Source organism: Sciurus carolinensis, chromosome 17, assembly GCF_902686445.1.
Source record: "Sciurus carolinensis chromosome 17, mSciCar1.2, whole genome shotgun sequence".
NCBI lineage: Eukaryota > Metazoa > Chordata > Mammalia > Rodentia > Sciuridae > Sciurus > Sciurus carolinensis.
This window is the reverse complement of record NC_062229.1, coordinates 5,050,867-5,071,769: the sequence shown is the minus strand read 5'-3', so window position 1 is coordinate 5,071,769 and position 20,903 is coordinate 5,050,867. Positions and strand designations below refer to the sequence as shown.

General features: G+C 60.6%; 4 protein-coding genes across 7 annotated transcripts; 1 reads left to right on the top strand and 3 right to left on the bottom strand.

Annotated features, from left to right (window-relative positions):
- Positions 1 to 324: 324 nt before the first annotated feature.
- Ctxn1 (cortexin 1) lies at positions 325 to 1,949 on the top strand. 2 transcript variants are annotated; one of them, XM_047531917.1, is made up of 2 exons: positions 325 to 504; positions 918 to 1,949. In XM_047531917.1, exon 2 carries the CDS (start codon positions 938 to 940, stop codon positions 1,184 to 1,186), a length of 249 nt encoding a protein of 82 aa, XP_047387873.1. In that variant the 5' UTR covers positions 325 to 504; positions 918 to 937; the 3' UTR covers positions 1,187 to 1,949. The 2 variants fall into 2 exon arrangements, with proteins under 2 accessions (XP_047387873.1, XP_047387872.1); XM_047531916.1 differs by having other exon boundaries at positions 325 to 516.
- A 1,279-nt stretch (positions 1,950 to 3,228) lies between these two features.
- Snapc2 (small nuclear RNA activating complex polypeptide 2) lies at positions 3,229 to 7,648 on the bottom strand. Of its 2 annotated transcripts, XM_047531208.1 has the most exons (6): positions 7,423 to 7,648; positions 5,794 to 6,113; positions 5,025 to 5,135; positions 4,809 to 4,877; positions 4,138 to 4,408; positions 3,229 to 4,043 (listed from the first exon to the last, which is right to left on the bottom strand). In XM_047531208.1, the coding sequence occupies exons 2-6, from the start codon at positions 5,974 to 5,976 to the stop codon at positions 3,712 to 3,714; spliced, it is 966 nt and encodes a 321-aa protein (XP_047387164.1). In that variant the 5' UTR covers positions 5,977 to 6,113; positions 7,423 to 7,648; the 3' UTR covers positions 3,229 to 3,711. The 2 variants fall into 2 exon arrangements, with proteins under 2 accessions (XP_047387164.1, XP_047387165.1); XM_047531209.1 differs by lacking the exons at positions 5,794 to 6,113; positions 7,423 to 7,648 and adding an exon at positions 5,634 to 5,681.
- Tgfbr3l (transforming growth factor beta receptor 3 like) lies at positions 6,659 to 10,575 on the bottom strand. The gene is made up of 8 exons (XM_047531813.1): positions 10,567 to 10,575; positions 9,412 to 9,597; positions 9,178 to 9,360; positions 8,798 to 9,100; positions 7,909 to 8,035; positions 7,667 to 7,825; positions 7,423 to 7,495; positions 6,659 to 7,000 (listed from the first exon to the last, which is right to left on the bottom strand). Exons 1-7 carry the CDS (start codon positions 10,573 to 10,575, stop codon positions 7,428 to 7,430), a joined length of 1,035 nt encoding a protein of 344 aa, XP_047387769.1. The 3' UTR covers positions 6,659 to 7,000; positions 7,423 to 7,427.
- A 19-nt stretch (positions 10,576 to 10,594) lies between these two features.
- Positions 10,595 to 20,026, bottom strand: Map2k7 (mitogen-activated protein kinase kinase 7). Of its 2 annotated transcripts, XM_047531206.1 has the most exons (12): positions 19,807 to 20,026; positions 18,071 to 18,118; positions 15,122 to 15,263; positions 14,872 to 14,938; positions 14,640 to 14,753; positions 14,436 to 14,555; positions 14,168 to 14,275; positions 13,898 to 14,077; positions 13,725 to 13,805; positions 13,485 to 13,627; positions 12,844 to 12,889; positions 10,595 to 12,737 (listed from the first exon to the last, which is right to left on the bottom strand). In XM_047531206.1, exons 1-12 carry the CDS (start codon positions 19,928 to 19,930, stop codon positions 12,603 to 12,605), a joined length of 1,308 nt encoding a protein of 435 aa, XP_047387162.1. In that variant the 5' UTR covers positions 19,931 to 20,026; the 3' UTR covers positions 10,595 to 12,602. The 2 variants fall into 2 exon arrangements, with proteins under 2 accessions (XP_047387162.1, XP_047387163.1); XM_047531207.1 differs by lacking the exon at positions 18,071 to 18,118.
- Positions 20,027 to 20,903: the final 877 nt, after the last annotated feature.

Sequence of the window (20,903 nt, the reverse complement as noted above, 5' to 3'; positions counted from 1 at the left end):
GTAATTTGGCCGCCTATATGAGTGGTGATTGGCAGTATTCGGACTCTCCAGTCTTGGCTGAGGGGTCTGTTGGGGAGGATGGGGCTGCAGGCGCTGAGGTCAGGCCGGAGATGTCCCAGGTGTTGGTGGAAGAGGAGTGGCCGCGATCCACTCTGGGTGAAGCCCCGAGTGCTCGCGGAGTCCTGGAGCTGAGCGCCTGCTGGGGCCTGGGGCGGGGGCGTTGTCCCAGCGCAGGCCTGGACGGGGTCGCCTCCCGCGCGCCGCTCGCTGCGCAGCCCCGCCCCCCGCGGCGGCCCCGCCCCCGTCTCCATGGGAACAGCCGCGGCGGCCCGGCTGGCGCGCGGCTCGCCTGCCTCGGTCTCCGCCGCTCCAGGGGCGGGTGGGGTGGGCTGAGCCGGGGCCGCCGCCGCTGCTGCCGCCGCCGCCGCTGGAGAAAGGCCGAGAGCAGAGCCGGTGCAGGTCCCTGGAGAGAGTGCGGCCGCCGGGCGGCCCGTCCGAGTCCAGGTTGAAGCCAGGGTGAGGGGCGCGCCAGGGCGGGGGCGGCGTGGGTGGGGGAAGGGGTCCCCGGGCCGCAGAGAACAAAGGGAGTGAGGCTAGAAGAGGAGGGACTCGCCTCCGCGGTGTAGCTCGGGCCACTGGCCGCGCGTTCGCACCTGTTGTGCGCGGGCTGGGCCGGTCGGGGCTTCCTGGCTCGGCTCTCAGCGCCCCCACCTGCGCGCACTGCCAGAGTTGGGTCCCCGCGTGGTGGTGGCGGTAAGCCCGCGGTCAGGGCATGGGCGTAGCCCGGGGACGGCGACGCGGGGCGGGGGGATGTGCAAGGCACGACACGGGGGCGGCGGCGGCGGGAGAGGGCGACGCGGAGGCGCGGGAGGGCGTAGCCTTATCCTTCAGCCTCGGGCGGGCCCCCTCCTCCGCAGGGCTTGCGGCTATGTGAGCCATGAGCGCGACGTGGACTTTGTCACCGGAGCCGCTGCCGCCGTCGACAGGACCCCCAGTGGGTGCGGGCCTGGACGCAGAGCAGCGCACGGTGTTCGCCTTCGTGCTCTGCCTGCTCGTGGTGCTGGTGCTGCTGATGGTGCGCTGCGTGCGCATCTTGCTCGACCCCTACAGCCGCATGCCCGCCTCGTCCTGGACCGACCACAAGGAGGCGCTCGAGCGTGGGCAGTTTGACTACGCCTTGGTGTGAGGGGCGCGGCGCTCCGGGCCGGCCCTTAACTGTGTCTCCGAGGGCCACCCGGGCAGGGGCACCTCCTGGCCAGGTCTGCGCTGAAGATCCTGGCCCGGAACCCCCAGCCCGGGGCCCGGGCGTTAAGAGAAGTCCAGCCCCTCCCTCCTTTAACCCCGCTCATCTTCCCCTTGGCCTGGCCGGGAGTCCCACCTCGTGCCTTTATCTGTCCTGCCCCCTTCTCCTCTGCACTCTGAATCCTGGGTGGGAGAAGGATTCCCGCACCGACCCCCTTCTTCCCCAGCGTGTAAGTGGCTCCGCTATTGTCCTGCCTGTGGGCATGAGTGTTACGTCCTTTCCTGAAAGTGGGGACACACATTGTCCACCACACCTGTCTTCTGACCACCCTCAGTTTCACGGTGATTGAGTGCTGAGCCCTCCTTGAGCTCCGGCCCTACCGGAGCTCTCTCGGGCCTAAGGGGTGAATGGTTGCTTACTAATAATACCCTGCACGGCCTGCCCCGGAGACGGACCCACTGTGGCTGCTGTGTCCAGGATGTGTGGCACCTTCGGTGGAAGAGGAGTGCGGGGCAGGCTCATCCCTGCCCCCAGCCTGGGCCCCAGTACAGGTCAGCGCGCCCTCCCTCATGTCAACCTCCGCCCCCACGGCCCCCCCTGCTTCCTCCTGCTGGCCCCCCTGCGACCCCACCCCACCTCTCACGCCTTTTCACTTCTCCCTGCCTCTGAGCGGTGATGATGATGATAATAAATGCTATGGAGCGACCGTGTGCTAAGCAGCATGTTTAGTTAGGGCCTCCTTTTCCTAGCTCTCTGGTATGGTGAGATGAACTCAGCTTTGCTAGCATCCCCGTTCTACAGGTCAGGGGACTGAGGTCCAGGCACTTAAGAGGGACTTGCCCTTAGCCACGTGCCTAGTGTTCTGGAAGTGGAACCCAGGTCTGGCTTTTGCATACTTCTAACCCAATCCTGTAGACACCTTTCTCTAGCTTCAGGGAGAGATATTTACCATCTTGTTCCCCAACACCAGGCACAGCTGAGATACACACACCTCTTTCCCTTGATCTGGGGAGGTGCTGGGAGCTGTGAGTAACTGGGATGGGCACCCTCGGCCAGCCTTGGAGATTATCTCCAGGAACCACACCTGCAGTCCCAAACCTTCTGGCCCTTGTCTCTCCTTCCCCCATGGATCAAATGTGCCTTGGAACCAGTGGGCCTGGTACTGTGGGCTGTGGCCACTGAGTAGGCTGGCTGCGCTCCACTGCTGGCCTGGGAGATGTGTTGTGTGCCCCAGGGGAGCTGTGCGCAGTGTGTGGGGAGAAACGAGCGTTTCTATAAAAGGAAAACTGTGTGAAGGCGCAGGCTTGCCAACAGACGATCTACCCGCTCCGGGACAACTAGTCAGCCGTGGGAGAGGGAGCGCTGTGGGAGGGCATCTGGCTACCCAGACCTGCCCTACTCCACGCCCACAGGGCAGGTGTAGCTGACACCAGGAAGCCCAGCAGCCCCCCAGGAATGTGGGATCTTGGGGATTGACCAGGACTAGCCCCACTCCTCCATCCAGCCTTGCTCTGCTTCCCTGCTTCCCTCCTCCCCTCCAAGGGTTTTCTGAAGCCCTAAGGCCGCCTCTGGGGACCCACTCCCCTTCCTCTAGCCTACGGCTGCTTGGGGCAGCCTGCGCCCAACTTAAGCCTCCCAGAGCCTGGGCCTTGCCCCTCCCATCTACCCAGCCGTCAGTATTCTCTGCTCCCTTCTGCCTTCCATCTATGTGACAGGACGCTGCCCTGCTCTGAAAACCTGTCCCTGACACCTGTCTTCCTCTAAGCCCTACCTGGTTCTCTTCCCAACCATGCTGTCCAAAAGCCACCTCCACCCAGTTACCAAGGGGATCCTCTTGGCCAAACTGAGGTCATGCCAGGCAGCAACTGGTGCTGGGGACTGCACTCTCCTCCCTGGCATGCCCCCCCCCCCCAGCTCATGTGACCCAGGCTCTGACACTTCAGGGCCCCCAGTCCCATCCTTTAATCATGGGGAAAGAGCGCAACACAGGTAGATGAGAACTTTATTCAAGGCCACAGGACACCCTAGGAAGAAGTGAGGGGCCAGCAGTGGTGAACACTGAAGAGAGGTGGGTGAAGAGGGCTGAAAACGAAAATAATGAAAACCTAGACAAAGGAGGGCATGTGCGGAGGTCACAGCATGGGGTACCAGCTACAGCTCTCCTGGCAGAGAACACGGAAGCTGGGTTTGGCAGGTCGGTTCCATCTGCCTGTGCAGGGGTTCAGGATGTTTGTAGAGTCCTACATCCCTATTCTCCATTAGCCCAGCTGCCTGGCTGTCCCCAGGGGTCCGCTATACAACTGCAGTCTTACTTCTGAGGTCCCTGACATGTAAAGCATCTGAAGGCTAGACCATGGTCAAGCACCATGTCAAGGACCTTCTAAAATAATCCTCATGACAACCCAGTGATGGCTACAAAACACTGAGGGTCAGACTAATTCAGGTGTTCCCAACACCAGCTGGGCCCCTCACCTTGCAGGGGTGGCTGCCTGGCCCAGGAGCTCCAGAGGCACCAGGAATGGGTTTAAGGGGCAGATCCCAGCTGTTTGCCAGGCTGATCTCAGTTCTCTGGGTGTGGCCTGCTCAGGGGGTTGGGGGATGGCCTGGCTGGGCTCCTCGGGCCCGCTGGAGCAAGTCCTGCCATCCTCAGCCCCAGGTCTGGGGCTTCTCCCAGAGGGACTAGGTTGTGGGGCCATCAGGTGAGCATATGCTTCAGTCATATGCTTAACCAAAGCCGTGCAGGGCAGGCGGGGCAGCTCCTCGGGAAGCGACAAGAGCAGGTCAAGGACCACAGCTGACTCTGGTGACAGTGGGAAAGGGAAGGAATGAGGGAAGGCAAGCCCACCACCTGGGACCCCCGCCCCATACCCTCTGCCCTCCCCAACCCCTCTCACCAGCTGCTGAGAGCTCTGGGCCATGAGCCCTCCGGGAGGAGCAGGACAGGTACTTGTAAATCTTCTCAAAGTCCACAGTGATGTCTCCCTCAGCAGCAGGGCCAGTCGGGGATTTGGCAGGTGTCTCAGAGGCAGGGCCAGGGGCCTCCGGGGTGGTGTCCTTCTGCCCCCCAGTGATGTTCAGGATCAGTGGCTTTCCACGGGCTTGTGTGGGCTTGGGGGGTTTGGAATGCAGGAGACTGACAGGTTCTGTGGCTGCAATGGTGAGCACCTAGCAGACAGAGCCAGTAGGGAGGGAACAGGGAAGTCCTCCATTTCCCTCTGCCCTGTGGGACCTTGGGCTGAGCCCTCTACCTCCCCAGCTTACTAAATCCTCGCTGCCACTCTGAGGAATGCAACAGATAGAAGATGGCCTCCAAGATGGAACCACTGAGAATCAGATGCATACTGTCTAGTCTGGGTCACAGAACCAGCAAGAGGAAGGGCCCAGGACCCAGGTCCACCTTGTTATTTTTATTTGTTTTGCAGTGCTGAGGATTGTACCCAGGGCCTTGTGCATACTAGACAAGTGCTGTACCACTGTAACCATATCCCCAGTCCCACCTTATTTGGGCTTGTATATACAACTTGTCCCCTGGGACACCCCTGACCGCCTAAGGGTACAGTTGTACCTGGGAGAAAGCTGCTGTCAAGGCTTCCTCCAGTGGGCCTGTTATCTTCTCAACTAAATCCATCCATACCTGGGTGAAGTCAGAAGGTAAATGGTGAGCAGCATCAGACAGCAAGGGTCTCCCAAGTCCTGACCCTCCTGGGGGTCCCCGCTCCCATGGAGGCCAGCCCTGGGAAGCCTTTGCCCTGCCCACCTGCCTCACCTCCACCTGCCTCACCTCTATGGGAGCTGGGGGCTGTGCCTCTCTGCGTCCTGGGCCACCAGGATGCACTCTCTGAATGGCCTCCCGGACCACTCGGTCTTTCAGCTGCTGGAGGAAGGCCTGGATCTGAGGGGAGAGGAGCAGGCTAAATGAGCCTGTTATGAGTTCAGAAGAGAAACCACTGCCTTGCCTACTTCAGACGCAGCCACAGCTCCCTAGCCTGCGGACAGCCGGGTGTCGTGGATCCCTGAGGCTCAGCGGGGCTAGGGAGAAGGCCCCGGAGTGCGAACAGCGAATCAATAAAGATGTAAGGCCCAGGTTGGTTCTGGCTCCTCCCTGCAGCCAGGGCCTGTCCCTATGTGAAAACTAACCTATTCATTTCCACTCCATCCCATTTCCTGATTCTTCACCCTCATTCCCACTCCGTCTAACTGCGACTTCTGCCAGGTCCCCAGTCTCCACCACCTCTCACTCGGCGCTCCTCCCATCTCTAAATCTTTCCTTGCCCCGCCCCTCAATCTCACGCCAGCTCCCCGCCTGATTGACAAGCGCGCCTCGCCCATTCCCCGAGCCAGGCATGGCTCCTCCCCCCAGCTTCACGCCCTGCCCACCAGGTGCACCCACTCGCGTCCGGCCTGGCCCCATCCCTCAGCTTCTCGCCTCCCAGGTTTACACTTCCAGCAGTGGTTTCCACGTCACTGACGCTGCATCCCACCGCGGCCCCGCCCACTCCCTAGCCCCGCCCACAGCCTCGGTTCCGCGCCGAGACCCGCACTTCACTCACTTCAGCCTCGCTCCGGCCCCGCAGTCCCCGGGCCAACTCGGCAGAGTCTGGTTCCGGTTGGCCCCGCCGCGCCTGCAGTAGTCGTAGGAGCTGCCGCTTCTCACGGGGGCTCCAGGCCACGGGACCGGTCACCTCGCCCAGATAGCGTGCCGGGGCCGCTCGCCGCCGCTGCGGTGGCTTCATGCTAAGAGGCGTCGGCGCTCTAGGACCGCTTGCCCGGTGGGCGGGGCTACGGAGGCCGCTGAGACCACAAAGCCCCGCGCCGGGAAGGAAGCAGATGGGGGTGTGGCTTCACATTTGCAGGCCAAGGGGAACCGCCTCTGGAAATAATAGGAAGACTGGCGCCGGAACCCAGGGCGATTGAGACCCTCAGTCCGCGTTTTATCTCATTCAGGAACTGGAGCCAACACTTTGGTTGGCGTGTCCTCCCTGCATTCCTGAACTAATTTTTGAAACTTCTACTTTGTGTGCTTTGCTTCTCGAAGATGGGTGGGCAGTTGTCGGTCGTGGTCAAAAGCCTGGGCTGTGGAGTCGGGTAGCTCTGGGAACCTTGGACTTGCCGAGCCTCAGTTTTCTCATCTGTAAGCCGGGGCTAATATTCCTACTCTTGTTTGTGCGCAGGGGAGGGAGGAATTCGGAAGGAATTTAAGGAATTCTAGACTAGACGGATAATCTGAGGAGGGCGGAGTCCAGATCAGCGAGGAGACCCGAGCAAAGGCAGAAGGTCGAGTTTGGAGCTAAGGCAGAGTCCGGGTGTTGCATTGGAGAGCAGAGACGGTCCGACTTGGGGGAGATGGAAAGATGCAGAGTCGGGGTGGGGGGGGGGGAAGGCGGGGCTTATTTTGAACTTAAGATGGCAGTGTTGAGTGTTCTTTGCATTTGGAACGCGTCGCCCTTGACTCTGGCACACGTGTGTATGGGCATAGGAGGCCTCGCAATCCCCTCCCCACCGCAAGTGCTAGTCTCAGGTACAACCCCAAGCCTGCCCCCCGCGCCATGCGCACACACTGACCCCGCCAGAACTCTGCGGATCCGACCAGAAGTTTATTTTGAGCCTAAATGGGAGGGCGGGAAGGAAGGGAGGAGAGAAGCACAGGGGTCGAGGTCCCAGAGGGTTGTGTCCAGAAGTGCGAATCAGGTCCTGGAGGGCCTAGTCTTGACCCCATGGTTGGGTGCATGTCTGGACCCTGCTGGTTAGGCTCCGTCGCTGGGGAGGGGTGGAGCAGACTGAGCGCGGGAGGGGAAACTACACCCACTTCCTAACAGGCATTTGCGTCTTACACCAGTTTGTGTAGCGGGGAGAGTGGAAACTGGGTATGAATCTCAAATTCTCCTTGCCTAGTACCTGTGCAAGGCTTGAGGACCTTTCTATCCAGACCCCACAGTCCACCGTGGTGACCCTAGTCCATGAATTCCAGTCCCGGCTCCACCAAACGTTATGGCCTTTGACAAGTTACCTGACCTCAGTGCCTCGTTTTCCTCATCTCTAATGGGGATTATCATAAGCTACCTACAGGTTGTAAGGAAGATTGAGAACCGTGCTTGCCACAAGAGTAAGCCCTGTGAATTGTCATTATCATTGCTTTCCTTCTGCAGCTCTTCCTCCAGGTCTCCCCGCCCCACACTTACCTGCCTCACTGGGGCCTCCGGGGCTGAGGACCGCTGGGCGAAGCTCTCGTCGGCTGGCCAGGGAGTGGGGGCGCTGGAAGGGAGAGACTAGCAGTAGTAGAGGTTGCTCGCCCTGAGCCAGGGTAGGGGCGCCCCCTGGGCGCTGCTGGGGGCATAGCGAAGGCAGATCTAGGAAGCCTGAGGCCTCGCAGGCTGGGATCCGTGCGGCCGCAGGTCTGGCCGTCTGGGAATAGGCTGGGAGTACCTGAGTGTGCGCAGACGAGACCGAGCCCGGCGGCCAGGGCGGCGCCCAGCACGAAAGCTGCCAACACCAGCGCCACCACCGGCGCGGGCTCCAGGGCCCCGGGGGCCTGCGCGGGCGGCTGGGGGAGCACGGCCCTGCCAGGGAGGCTCTTGGGCGGCCCTGTGGGAGAGTGCGACGCTGAGACCCGGCCCAGGACCCAGTTTTGCTCCCCTCTCTGGCCCCAGGGCACCCTGCCTGCTTACTAGGGGGCGGCCGCGGCACTGTGACCACGATTGGCTGCGTCAGGGTGTGCAGGTGGGGTCCGTCTGCACCCAGGCTCTCGCCGCTGCCGCTGCCAACGCCCGCGCACGCCTCATCCTGATGCAGACACTGGCGGGAGAGAAAGGAAAGACACAAGGACCTCAGGTCCCCGCGATCCTGGATCTGGTCTTCAGGCCTTTCTCTTGAGAGACATAAGCGCCCAGGACGGTATAATCCCAGCGACTCCATCTAAGGTCGAGGCCAGCCTCAGCAACGCCGTGAGACCCTATCTCAAGATAAAAAGGACTGGGGATGTAGCTCAGTTGTAGAGCACCCCTAGATTCCATCCCCAGTAACCGCCTCCTCAGGGAGACGTGGGGAGTGGGAAGAGAGAAAAGTCCCCAAGCATCCAGTTCTTTACCGCAGCCAGGAGGCCACCTTTGGACCTCCTAGAAATCCATCCCTTAGGGTCCCTGGGTCTAACCTGAGAAGATCTCAAATGTCAGGTGCTCTAGGTCATAAGATCCGGTTCTCTCAGCACCTAACCTGTGAAGTCCAACATCAGGTGCCCACAGACTGGGCCCTTTGCAGGCTTCTGCATCCATTCTCTCAGCAGACACACCCAAAGTACCCCCAGAGCCCTGGCCGTGAGGGGATTCAGTGTCCATTTCCTTTCCCCTTGAGGAATTCTCCAGGTCCCTGGTGGTCTCCGCACCCAGCCAGAGACCCCAGTTCCAACCCCCAGCCCCAAGGGACCCTTGCTGCAGATTCCCAAATACCCTAACACCCAGATGCCCAAACCCCGAGGTGCTTCTTCTCCCTCAGCTGCCTGCGAGGCTTGTGCCTCCAGAGGGCCCCCTGCGCCCAAATTTCCGGTTTTGCACTCCGCACCCGCAGTTTTGGCGGCGAGGTCAGAGCCTCGCGCGTCCGGCGGACTCCCCGGAGGCGGCAGCGGCTCAGCTGGCAATGCAAGAACTGCACGGAGGCGTTGAAGACTGGGCGCAGCCGGAAGCTGAAGCGTGCGGGGCGGGTTGCGTCGGGATGCGATGGTGGCGGGAAGGCTACGGAGGCGTCAGAGGGGCAACCCCCGCTCAGCAGCACCAGGGCGGGCCCGGAGGTCGGGCGCGAGGACGGCGTTACTGAGCAGCGGTGCAGGGCCAGGCCCCAGCGCGGGGAGGGTCGGGCCAGGGCCGCCTGAGGGAGGGAGGTGCCATCAGGGTCGCCCGGTTCCCGCCCGTACCACCCACCCTGGGGGCTGCCAATGTCCGCACCTGCACGAACACGCGGCTATCTGCGGGGACCTCGAGCGGCCCCGCGCGGCGCGGGAAGGCGTCCTCGGCGTCAGACAGCTCCAGACTGAAAAGGGGCCTGCGCAGCCAGGAGCCCGGCGCCCCGGGTAACGGGGGCGCTGGCGGGAGCGGGGAAAGAGCAGCGCAGAGGAGGAAGGACGCACTCTCTTAGGCCCTCCACCTCCAGGAGTGTCCCGACCTCCTGCTCCCCTCCACCTCCTTTGGAAAAGGCCCGCGCGAGACTGTGGTGTCGGATTCCTCTAAGCTCTCCGAAAGCGGGTAGTTACCAAGACAGCCCCCTAGTGAGCCCCGGTACATGACAGCCCAGCCGTCAAGGCCGGGCGCAGAGTTGTGTGCCCCTGGGGAGACCTTTTTCTCCAACTGCAGAGTGGGCAAAGGAATCTGGGGGCGGAAAGGGGACAAGGAGCGCCTGATGGTGGAGGGTCAGCTGGGTGAAATCAGAGGTCTCTCCCTTCACCCAGGGTGCTCTTTAGCGATATAGGTCATGTTGTTCCCTATGAGGAGGTCGGTGGAGTCATCAGCTGGAGAAGGGGGCAGGGGTGCCCTTCCCTGAGGCTTTTCAGGGCACAGTCTGCCAGAGTCGGTTTTTTTGGCTCCTGGCTCTATGCTCCCAGCATGAGGGCAGAAGCAGCACAGGGCAGAGGTCTCCTATTCTGACCCCATGCGCACACACTGCCTTCATGACATTTGGTGGGGATCCCTGTCAAATACTATCTGCACACCCATTTCCAAAAAGTATTGATAAAGAAGGCTCCACTCCCCCCAGCCCTTGTCCTCAGGGCGCTTGCAGGGGACCGTGCGGAAGTTGGCCAGCCTGGACAGAGACCTCATCCTACCCATTGCCAGAAGCAGACAAGGTCTTGGAAAAGGACAATAGGAAAATGAGTGTGTGGCCCACCCAGGGTCCCGAGCCTCTACATACCAAGTGGCCCACTGGGCAGGGGGGAGGTCCCCGGGAGCAGGGCCAGCAGCAGGAGTCTCGGGCCCAGCATGCTGCACTGGCTGAGGTTGGAGGCACCTGCTTGGGCTGGACCCAGGTCAGCAGGTGGGCAGTCAGCCCTGGCCTTGGCTGGGCAGCCACACTGGAAAGCAGGGAGCGGGGGTGGAGGACTGAGGGCTGGTATCAGAGCTGGTGTCCAAGGCCTGCAGGGATTAGGGGCTTCTCTCTTGCTCTGTTCAAGATCACTGGGGGGGAGGGGTACCGTACCTCACAAAGGCCACCTGATAGCCAGTGAGTCACTACAAATACCCCTCCAACCCTGCCTCAGTTTCCCCTCCATGCAGGACCCTCATCCTCCTGAATGGCACCCCACCCCTGGCCCCTTCCCACCTCTCCCTGCCAGGTCCTACCAGCCCCATGACACCACAGACTCAGAAGAAAAGGGAGGGGTTTTATTCTCAAGCGTCTAAGGATTTACAAACGAGGGTGTTTTATCTTAAAAAGGAACAGGGCAACACTGGTGGCCTGAGAAGGGGTTCTTGGGCCAGTGGGTCAGACCAGGCCACCCCAGGCCCCTGCCCACCTGACCGCCCTCTGGTCCAGAGGGATGGCTGGTGACGGAGGGGAAGTTTGGGGAGGCAGGGAGGTAGGAGCCACTCCCTGGAGCTCCCACTCAACACTGAAGGGAGGGCATGGGTGGACACACACTCACAAAACAGAAAATAAAGTTAAATAAAAACAAAACCAGGCAGCCCAGCCTCAGGCCTGTGCTGGCTCTGGGACCAGCCAAGCAACCTGCCAGTTGCTGGTAAAGGCAGGGGCCAGGCCTGTGGGCCCCGCCCCCATCCCCTCACAAAGGAGACAGGGGCTAGAGAAGGTGCCTGGGGGCAGAGAGAAGATGACTTCTATTACATTTTAAACATGCGGCATGTGTGAATATAATAGTAGTAATGAGTCAACAGACAGGCAAGAGGCCCGTGCTGTCTAAGCCTACGCTGCTTCAGCTGCGCACAGCCAGGTTCCTCACCTTTGGTGTTGGTTGGTTTGTGGTTTTTTTTTTCTTTTTTGTTATTTTGTTTTCTTGTCCACTTGATTTGCATGCATCACCAACAAAAAGGAAACACACCCCATCCTGCTCTGGCTGCTGCGGAGGAGGCGGGGTACACTGGCCTGGTCCTTCCCCATCCCAGGCCTCAAGAGGGCTGGGGGCTGGCCAGCTCAGTGGCTCAACACTCCCATACCCCGGCCACTCTCCCCTCACACTCAAGCCTGTCCCTGTCACATCCTCAAACCTCCACATCCACCCCTCTGCCCTCAGTCCCTGACTTCCTCTTGCCCTCCCCCAGTCCCCTGGCCCACTCCGCTGAGTCCTTCCAGACACCTCCCTGATGCCCACTGCTCCCTACCACACCCTTCACCACCTTCCCTGAAGGCCATCCTGTGTGGCCGAGGCCCCTTGGGCTTCCTCTACTGCCTAAGCTCTCAACTCACCCGCAAGCCGTGGCCAGCCTCCAGCCTCGAGGGGTGGAGGAGCCCCCAGAGCCCGTATTTGGCCTCTTTGGGCCTGGGACCGACAAGGAGCAGTAGCCCAGGCCACTTTGGCTCAGCCCCCAGCCCCAGCCCCCACAGTGCCAGAGAGCAGATGGAGGCCCCACCACAAGCAGCTAACATGACTTTGGTAAAAGTTTTGAAGGTACCGACACACCCCATGAGGACACACTCTCCTCACTCCCCTCCCCCCAGCACCCCACCAAGTACAATAAAATACAATAAACTCCAAAAAGGACCCCCTGAGATCAAAGAGAGAGAGAGCGCAAGAGAGAAAGGAGAGAGAGGAGAGAGAGAGAAACCAGCCCTGGTCCGGCTGCAGTCATAATGACCGCACCATCCTGGGGTGAGGACTCAGGGAGGCCGAGGTGGACGAAGATCTCCCACGCAAGGATGGGGTGCCCAAGCCCAGGCTTGAGCCAGGAGAGCAGCAGAGACTGGAGGGAGATGGGGAAAGCCAGACAGGGAGAGGGGCAGAAAGGGACGAGGCAGAGGGACTCGAAGAGCAAGCCTGTGTGTGGGAAGAGGGCAGGTGCTGGGAGCGCGGGGTGCAGAATGTGGGGGCTCTCTCCTGGCCCCTGGGGACTGCCCCAGCCGAGGTTTCGACCGAATAAATAGCGAGTCTGCTCGCGGCCTGCTGTCTTCCATTCACAGTGTCTGCCACGGACGCGCACAGCCGGCGGACCCGGGGTGGGGAGGCTGGGGCCCAGCAGGCCCATCTGTCCACGGCTGGTGGGCAGGGAGTCAGGGGTGGTGGGCATCCCCTACTTTCTGTCCTCAGCCCTCAGTGGCTGTCCAGGACCCAGGTTTCCCCTGGGGGGCAGCTGGGTGGCCAGGTGGGGAAGGGGGGCCTATGGCCATGCCCCTGGCCCCTGTGGGGCTGGCAGCCACCGTGTGGCTACCTGAAGAAGGGCAGGTGGTGTTGGCTGAGGACTCCACTAGTCCGAGGTGACTCCGTCTTTGCCATGACATCCTTGAACCAGGATGCCACGTCCACCTCGAGCGTCTCATAGCGCTTGATGAAGTTGTGTTCCTGTGGACCCGAGGGGTAGGGCTTAGGATGAGGGGTCTTCCCTCCAGGCCTCCACTGAGGGTGGGGGCTGGGTTCCCAAATGGCAGGGCAGGGCCCCAGTACTCACAAGTAGCTTATTATACTTTGGTCTCTTCCTGTGATCTTTAGTAAGGCTGGAGGAAGAGGAGGGAGGGGAGGGAGGTGAGAGTCTGGGAGGACAGGCCTGGCTGCCTCCCCGTGCAAGCCCTCTCTGGTGAGCCAGGGGTCTTCCAGAGCCTTCCAGAGCTGCTGATGGCTGGGACCTGCCAAGTTGTGTATCCCTGAAGTCTCCCGGCCAACGCACCTGGTAAGGACCTGGCCTGGGGACCTAGGACTGGAATGTGAGGTTCCTGCTAGAGATGGGTGGGGCACCCTGGGCGGAGGACGCACGGCTTCCTCCACCTTGGCTCTACTGGCGAAGGCAGCGATGAGGGTTGGAGCCCTGGGGCAGCACCATCCATTCCCATTACCCTGTGGCAGAGCCCACAAACCACTAGGCCAAGTACCCACGGGGCCAGTATCAGCTTAGGCCAGGTCCGAACCCAGCTCATGGTTCGGCTTCAGCTCCTGTCCACAGCCCCCGGCCACAGCTGGCCTGCAGCTGCCCAGGACCCATCCCTGGGTGGCCTCTCCCTCCTCATCCTACCCCAACCTTCTCTAGCAGCCCTGAGCAATGGGCCACACCTGGCCTCCTAGAACAGAAGGGCAGGGTAGAGTAGGGGTGCTCACCAGTCTTTGACGAAGGACTGAAAGTCCCCCGAGAAGCCCATGTGACTCGGCAGGAGTGGGGGCTCTTCCTGTAGGACTTTGGTGAGGACCTCAAAGTCCGTCTTGCAATTCTTGTATGGGAACTGTCCGGTAGCCAGCTCCACCTGAGAGGAGACGGGGTGGCTGGGCTGGGGGAGGAGCTCCTGCCCTCCCTTGCTTCCTCACTCCCAGCCTGAGGGTGGAGGCAGGGCCCCAACTCACCAGCGAGATGCCCAGGCTCCACACATCCGCACGGATGTCGTAGTCAGGCTTGGTGGGGTCTGGGGGGTCAATGCGCTCAGGCTACCAGGAGGGAGAAGAGGATGCACCTCAGGGTAGGGGCCAGTCTCTCAGACCCCATCCCACCTTCCAAGTTCCACTGGGCCCCGACTCACCGCCATGTAGGCAGCACAGCCGGCACTCCGCGTTTTGGCCTTGGAGTCGACCAGGCGACCGCTGATGCCGAAGTCACAGAGCTTAATCTGGCCCCGTTCATCCAGCAGGATGTTTGAGGGCTTGACGTCTCGGTGGATCACTCCATGCTTCTCCTTCAGGTAGTATAGTGCCTTCACGATCTGCAGCATGGACAGCAGGAGACTCCTGTGACGGGGGACATGGCCTGGGGCCACCAACCCAGTCATGCGAGCCCTGGCCTGGCTGCTCACCGCCACTGTCATTTTGCCCAGGATCCGCTCAGGGATGGGGCCCTGCATCCGCTTCTTAAGCTTCTCGGCACACGTGCCCATGAGCTCCATGGCGATGAAGACATCTGTCTGCAGAGGAAGGGTGGCATGTGTGGCTTGGAGGGGCTGTGCCTTCCTGTCCACCATCATGCTCTGATCCCCAGAGAAAGGAGGAGGTCCAGGAGACTCAGGCCTGCAGGACGCTATGGGGGCCCCCAGGGCTGGGCGGGGCAGGGCGGGGCCGGCTCACATTGGTGATGAAGGTGCCGAAGCACTGCACGATGTAGGGGCAGTCGTGGCTCTTGAGCACCACATCCAGGTCCATGAGGATGCGCTTGTTCTCCTCCTTGTTTCCCGATCGCCGCATTTGCTGCAAGGAGGATGGCCAGGAGGGAACCTGAGCACCAGGGACACGGAGCACGGAACCAGCCCAAAGTGCGGGAGCTGCACTCACCTTGACAGCAATGATGTGGCCCGTCTTCCGGAAACGCATCTTCCACACCTGGCCGCAGGTGCCACTGCCCATCTCACCCAGGTTTTCTAGGTCGTTGATCTCTGCCTGGTAGCGCTGGCAGGTGGGAGATGGAACAAAGGCTGGAGGGTCTCCAGGGCTCATCCTCTCACCCCAAACCCCAGTTCAGCTGTATCCTGCCCTCCCCTGCCTGGGTGCTGAGCACGGGTAGTACCTGTCCCCCGATGGTCAGGTAGCCTGTCTGCTTCATGATCTCCTGCAGCTTCTGGTCGATCTCGATGCTGGGGACAGGGAGCAGGAGTTGGTGAAGGGGTCCTGAGCAACACAAGGCAACCCGAGCCTGCACACCAGGGTCCCCCAGACTTTACCACCCTCTCCCTAGGGCTGGCCTAGCAACATTCCCCACACTGCCCTGCTGAATGGTCCCCGAACCCGTCAACCTGCCAGTCCTGCTGAGAGCTCACCTCTCCATGCTTCGTGGTGTGAACAAGGTCGATGGGAGCCCCAGCATGTGGCGGGGCCGGGCCGGGGGTGTGGGGTGCTGTGGGGAGCTCTCTGAGGACGGTGAGCGGCTGCCCCCATCGTTGGCCAGCGGAAGCTGCAGGGCTGGGGGGTTGAGAACCAGAAGCAGGGAGGGGGTCAGCACCCAGCTGGTCTCAGCTCCAGGCCTGACATTCTGGGGAGGGGTGGGGACCCTCATCTTCCCCTCCCTTGTACCCTTCAGCCAGGGTGACACAGCCTCCTTCCCTGCTGGCTGGGGCCATCCTCAGGGTGCCTTCTGTTCCCTGTCCTGGAAGGCTGGGGTGGGCTGGTGGGGGAGGGTGGTCCCCAGAGGCTGACGATTTGCTTCTCTATGCTGACAAAGAAGTGAGGTGGGGACCTGGTGGGGACCCTTGGCCAGGTGGCCTCCCTGACACATCACTTTCTCCCCACCTCTGCCAAGAAGCAGGCACAGTGCCCACAATGGCCCATGCAAGGGTGGATTACCCACCAGGATCAGTCTGGGCCCTGGCCCTGCCACCAGCACTGCACAGGGCAGCCTGAACAAGTATGAGGTGGGCCATGGTGGTGAGAGAGTGGGCACAGGCCCTGGCTTCTTGCTGCCTTGCCCCATGTTCTGCTCCAGGGTTAGGGAGAGCCACCCTCTGGCCAGCAGGTGCCTCCCCATCAAGTCTGTGGAGCTGGGGCCAAGGAGCCAGGGGAAGAACCCCAGGCTGGGTCTGGCCCTCCCTCAGGATAAGGAGATCTGGGTGGCATGGCTCCTCCAGAGGCTGGTAGGGCTGGGCAGGGGTGGGGACGGGGTGAGGCAGGGGAGTTGGTGCTGTCCAATGGCCTGCATGCGGACAGCTGGGGCATGCTACAGGCAGGCAGGCAGGCAGGCAGGTAGGCAGCAGGCACCCAGGACGGGCAGGCGGCATTACAAGGTGGGGGGGCGGGAGACAGACAGACAAACAGGAGCCAAGACTTAGGGCCCAGCTGTATAGAGGAGGCACTGCAGAGACAGGCCAGAGAGGGGCCCAGGACAGCAGAGTAGGTTGCCTGAGGAATAAGGGTCTCCCTGCCTGGGCTGGCAATGGGTGGGAAGCTCCTGGACCCACACACTCCAGAGGACCTGGGTGCCCCAGAAGGACAGCAGCTTGCTTACCTCTGGGCAATGACTATAAGAACCCTCCAAGGGTCACTTTCCGGGAAATCCTGGAGGCTGCCATTCTCCCAGAGCCCTCCACAGATGTCCCCTACCCTCTTCATATCCCCGGCCTTGCTGCTTGAGCCCCGTGGCCAATGGGTAGAGAGAGACAAATATGCTCCAGTGGCTGTCAACCAGGCCCTTTCCTGACCCTGTTGGCCCAGGACCTTGACCTTAGCCAGTGAGAGGAGGCATGCAGAGGACCCTGATCCAAAGCCCAAGAGGGGATGCAGGTCCTGCCAGAGCCTGGCAGGAGTAAAGGAAGGGTCTGGGGGGCACTTATGGGTCAGCACTCACCACTCTCACCTCCTGCTGCCCATGACTACACAGACTCATATCCTTGTGCCTTTGCTCTGCCACGTCATAGTCCTGATTCCTTGGTGGCATCTAAGGTCCCTGCATTCCCCTCATGCTCAGCTCTCAATCCCTTGAGCTGTCACTCTAGGAACTGCACAGGTCTTGCTCCCAGAGCTATCTGGGCCCCTTTGCCCAGTATCATCAGCTCTGTGGGATGAGGTCCATGTCCCCAGGTGCCCTATCAGTCCCCTTCCCTAAACAGTCCACCAGCCCTCCAGGGCTGCCAGCCCCAGAAAACGCAGTACGGTAGGGATTTGAGGAGGGCTCACACAAAGGCCCTGAGAACAGAGATCACAGAAGGGATGACAGCCACATGGGATGAGGACAGAGTAAATGCAAGAGGATAAGAGAGGGAGAGGGATGGTGAGAACAAATGAGGAGAGAGAACCAAGAGGAGCCCTGGATGTGCAAGCCGTCAGTACAGTATGCACACACACTCACATGCAAGTGCACATGTGCACACAAACACACATACACTTACCCAGCATGGCACAACCTCCCCACCACATGCAGACAGGGCAGAGCCAGCCCCCTGTTCCCTGCGACACACACAACATTGAGAACGTACGACAGCCCCACCACCCACACGTGTACACCACCTACAGGGCAGACACCCACCTCTGCCAACACAGGTGCTCTCTACACACAGGGGCACAGCATACCCGGGAACCAGCACAAGCCACCGCCCGCTGTGTCTACTCCCAAACATGCTAGCACTAGAGCAGGGGCATCTGCAGGCTGTCCCCTCCCACCTCTTCCTGACATCTTGCTTAAATCCTAGCTCCTCCAGCAGCTTTCCCTGAGCCACCCCATGCAGGGTCCCTCGCTCAGCTAAAATGTTCTCCCTAACCAGTAATGTGCTCACTGTCCACTGATGGCTCTCCACTGCAGCCTCAGTTCCAGTGGGACAGGGACTGGGTCTGTTCTGTTCATTGCTGTGTCCCTGGTACCGAGAGCAGGCACAGCACACAGCAGGTGACACTCATTCACCCAATTATTGAGATGGAATGAACAGGCACAAAGCACTCACCTGGCCCCACTTTCCCTCTGACACACACACACACACACACACACACACACACACTCACCCCGTCAGTGGGCAACAAACTTCCACTCATTAGGGGAGCCCATTTCCTCCTCTAGGGAGTTCAAAGGTGAGCTCAAAAGGAACAAGAGAGGGATGAGGACAGAGGAGGGAGGATGGGGCTGGGCCCACACTACTCTGATGGACGCAGAGAAACTAAGAGTGAGAGGAGGAGACAGAACACACACATGAAGCATGGGGGTGAGGGGATGGCATTCTGCGGCCAGGGCAGCTGTTAGATCAATGGTGCAGATGTCCAAGCGGCGATGATAAAAAGGCTGGTACCTGCTCGCTGGGACGGGGCAGGAGCAGGGCTTAGAGTGATCACAATAACTGGATGGGAAAGGAAGAAAAAAAACAACACCACGATAAATCACAACAGAAACGGCCGATTTGTCCAAAAGAAAAGAAATCAAATCATAATGAGGAGGAGGGGAGACGCGAGGCACCATACTGCAGAGATGGGCAGAAACCGACAGAGATGGGAGGGTGGGAGGATGGGATGGAGCTGACAGACACAGACACCTGGAGGGGGCTCCTTGGGGCCTGCCCACCATGGGCCTCGCTCTGCACTGGGGACAGACACCCTTAAGGTATCCTGGAACCCATACCCAAACCTGTCTCATTCATGCTGGGGTTGGGTACGACAGTCCTGCAGAGCCCAGCAGGGACCCTCCATGGCCAGGTTTCCAGTCCCCAACAGCATCCAAAGACAGCATGTTCACCTCTGAGGTTTCTCGGGGCCACCAAGACACTTCCCAGGGAGGAACCCAACCCAAGCCAAGCCATGTCTGAAGAGGGATGAATCAGAGTAAACTCTAACAGGGACTGAGAGAGGGGTCAGACTTGAAGGTCAAGCTACAGGGACCAGAGAGTCAGAGAGTGAACAGAATATCCAGTATAAGAGGGTACTTTCCCCCTCCTGTCAACCTCACAGGGTCATACCACAGGGAACATGAGAACTTTTTTTTTTGCTGGGTCAAGACAGAAATGATAGTGGAGTGGGGGGGAGTGTCACAGGGTTCATGGGGAGGGGAAAATCCAATTCCTTCCAACTGAGAAGACTTGGGGACCAGATTCTGTGAAACACAAGGAGAAGGCTACACTTAGTAATGGTGATCCCAGGCCAGGTGTATGTGGAGGGTTGGGAAGACAGTTGTTGATCCAGGATGACAAGATGCCAGGGAGGAAGGCACAGATCAGAAAGAAGGCATTTGTGTGCTGGGGAAGCTAGACCGACTCAGATGTCCAGGCCTGGTGGGTATGGGTACGGGTGTGTGTGTGTGGGGAAGGTAAACAGTCCTTTGAATCCAGAAGATAGTCACCACCTTGGGAAACGGGTTTGTACTTCCAGAAAGCTATAGAACTCACCACTAGAGTGGTATCGAAGTTAGTCACAGGGAGGCCTGTTGTATGTGGGAGGGGGTGTGCTGAGCCCAATGACAAGGTCATCCTAGGCTGGGAAGAAGGGACCACCAGACATAGTCATGGGTCAAATGGGAGAATGGAGTTAGAAAGATTATATGTGTGGGGGGTGGTGACCTCCGGTGTCCCCAGGCCAGGTGTGTGCCTATGAGTGTGAAAGGACTGTCAGCTAAGCCTAAGGCTGCAGAGTGCAACTCTTGACAGTCACTGCTACGGAGGGAGTGGAATCATGTCGCTTTTGGGACCACGTTTGCTGGGGATCTGATAGGGATTATGGTCGCGTGGGAACAAGAGCCTTGCTCAGTACAGGTGACGGAAACTCCGGGGATCGCGGCGATGGGGGCGGGTCATCGGGTGCGGGGGCCTGGCCTGCGGCCGGGTAACTAGTTCCCAGACCCGGGGGAGGGCCGCCCAGGAACCCGCCTGCCCCACGCCCCCCGGGTCACTGTGACCCTCTCCCTGCGAGCTGACAGCGGGGGGCGGGGAGGAGCAGAGCGAGCGCCCCGGAAGCAGGGGCGGGGCCTGGCGGCGGGGGCGGGGCCTCCCGCGGCGCGCGCCCCGCCCCACCCGCCCCTCCCCCACGCCTCCGTGCTTACTGGGCCTGGGCCGCTGGGGGCTGATATCCAGGTTGAGGTCGATCCTCCTCCGGGCCTCGCGGTTCTCCTGCTTCAGCTTTGCTTCTAGGCGGGACAGCTTTTGCTCCAGGGAGGACGCCGCCATCTTCCCCGCCGCCGCCGCCGCCGCGCACTGCCGGGCCGCCCGTCAGTCCGGCAGACAAACACCGCACTGCGCCTGCGCCCAGATGACCCCGCCGAGCCTCCGTCTCGCCCCGCACGGCGCATGCCCCCGGCGCGCACCCGCCCTGCCCGCGTGCGCACCTCCGCGCGTGCGTACTCAGTCCCAACCAAGGGAGAACGCCTCCTAGAGCTCGCGGCGGGCAACGTGCAACACACCCGCTCACCACTACCACTGTGGCGCGCATGCGTAAATTCCCGAGCGCTCCGCAGAGAGGCGCTGTGTGGAAACCGACCTTTATTTAGTGAACGATGGGCGGGGTAAGCGGTGCACATGCGTACAGAGGACGAGACGCGGTCACGCGCGTGGCTTCTACTGCGCGAGTGCACTTGCTGTCACTTGTGGTTGCCGTAGCAGTGTCTCCTCGTTCTTCCCGGCCCCAGTCGGTCCTGGCAGCCGCACCCTCACGGAACTGACTTATTCCCGAGCGCTTCTTTAAGATCCCTGTTATGATCCGCATGCGTGCGGTGCGGCCTCCTCACCACAATTATGCACCCGTGGGAAGCCCTTTCCATTTCAACTAGTCCCAGCAAGCTCAGGGTTGGCCAAGACCTAGCGCGAGGGAAGGGCTCTGGAAATGCAGTGGCGTGACTTTTGGCCTCGATGACAGGGCCAAGGTCAAGACCAAAATTGCTGGCCACCGTTGCCTGGGACCTTAAGACGTCCCACATTCACCTGTCCCGCTTTCAGAATGTGAGTCCAGCTGGTGGACCTGTAGAATTCGTGTGAGCCCTGGGGTTTCTTGCTTCTGCCTGGTGCCCACCCCCCGGCCTAAATAACTCCTTTTAAGGGGTAAGTTGGGTGCTGGGGAAATATCCCCATCTGAAACCCTGGGTCCCTCAATAGCAGCTTCTATCTGCTCTAAGGTATCAGGAGAAGACCAGCCTTTTGCAGACAC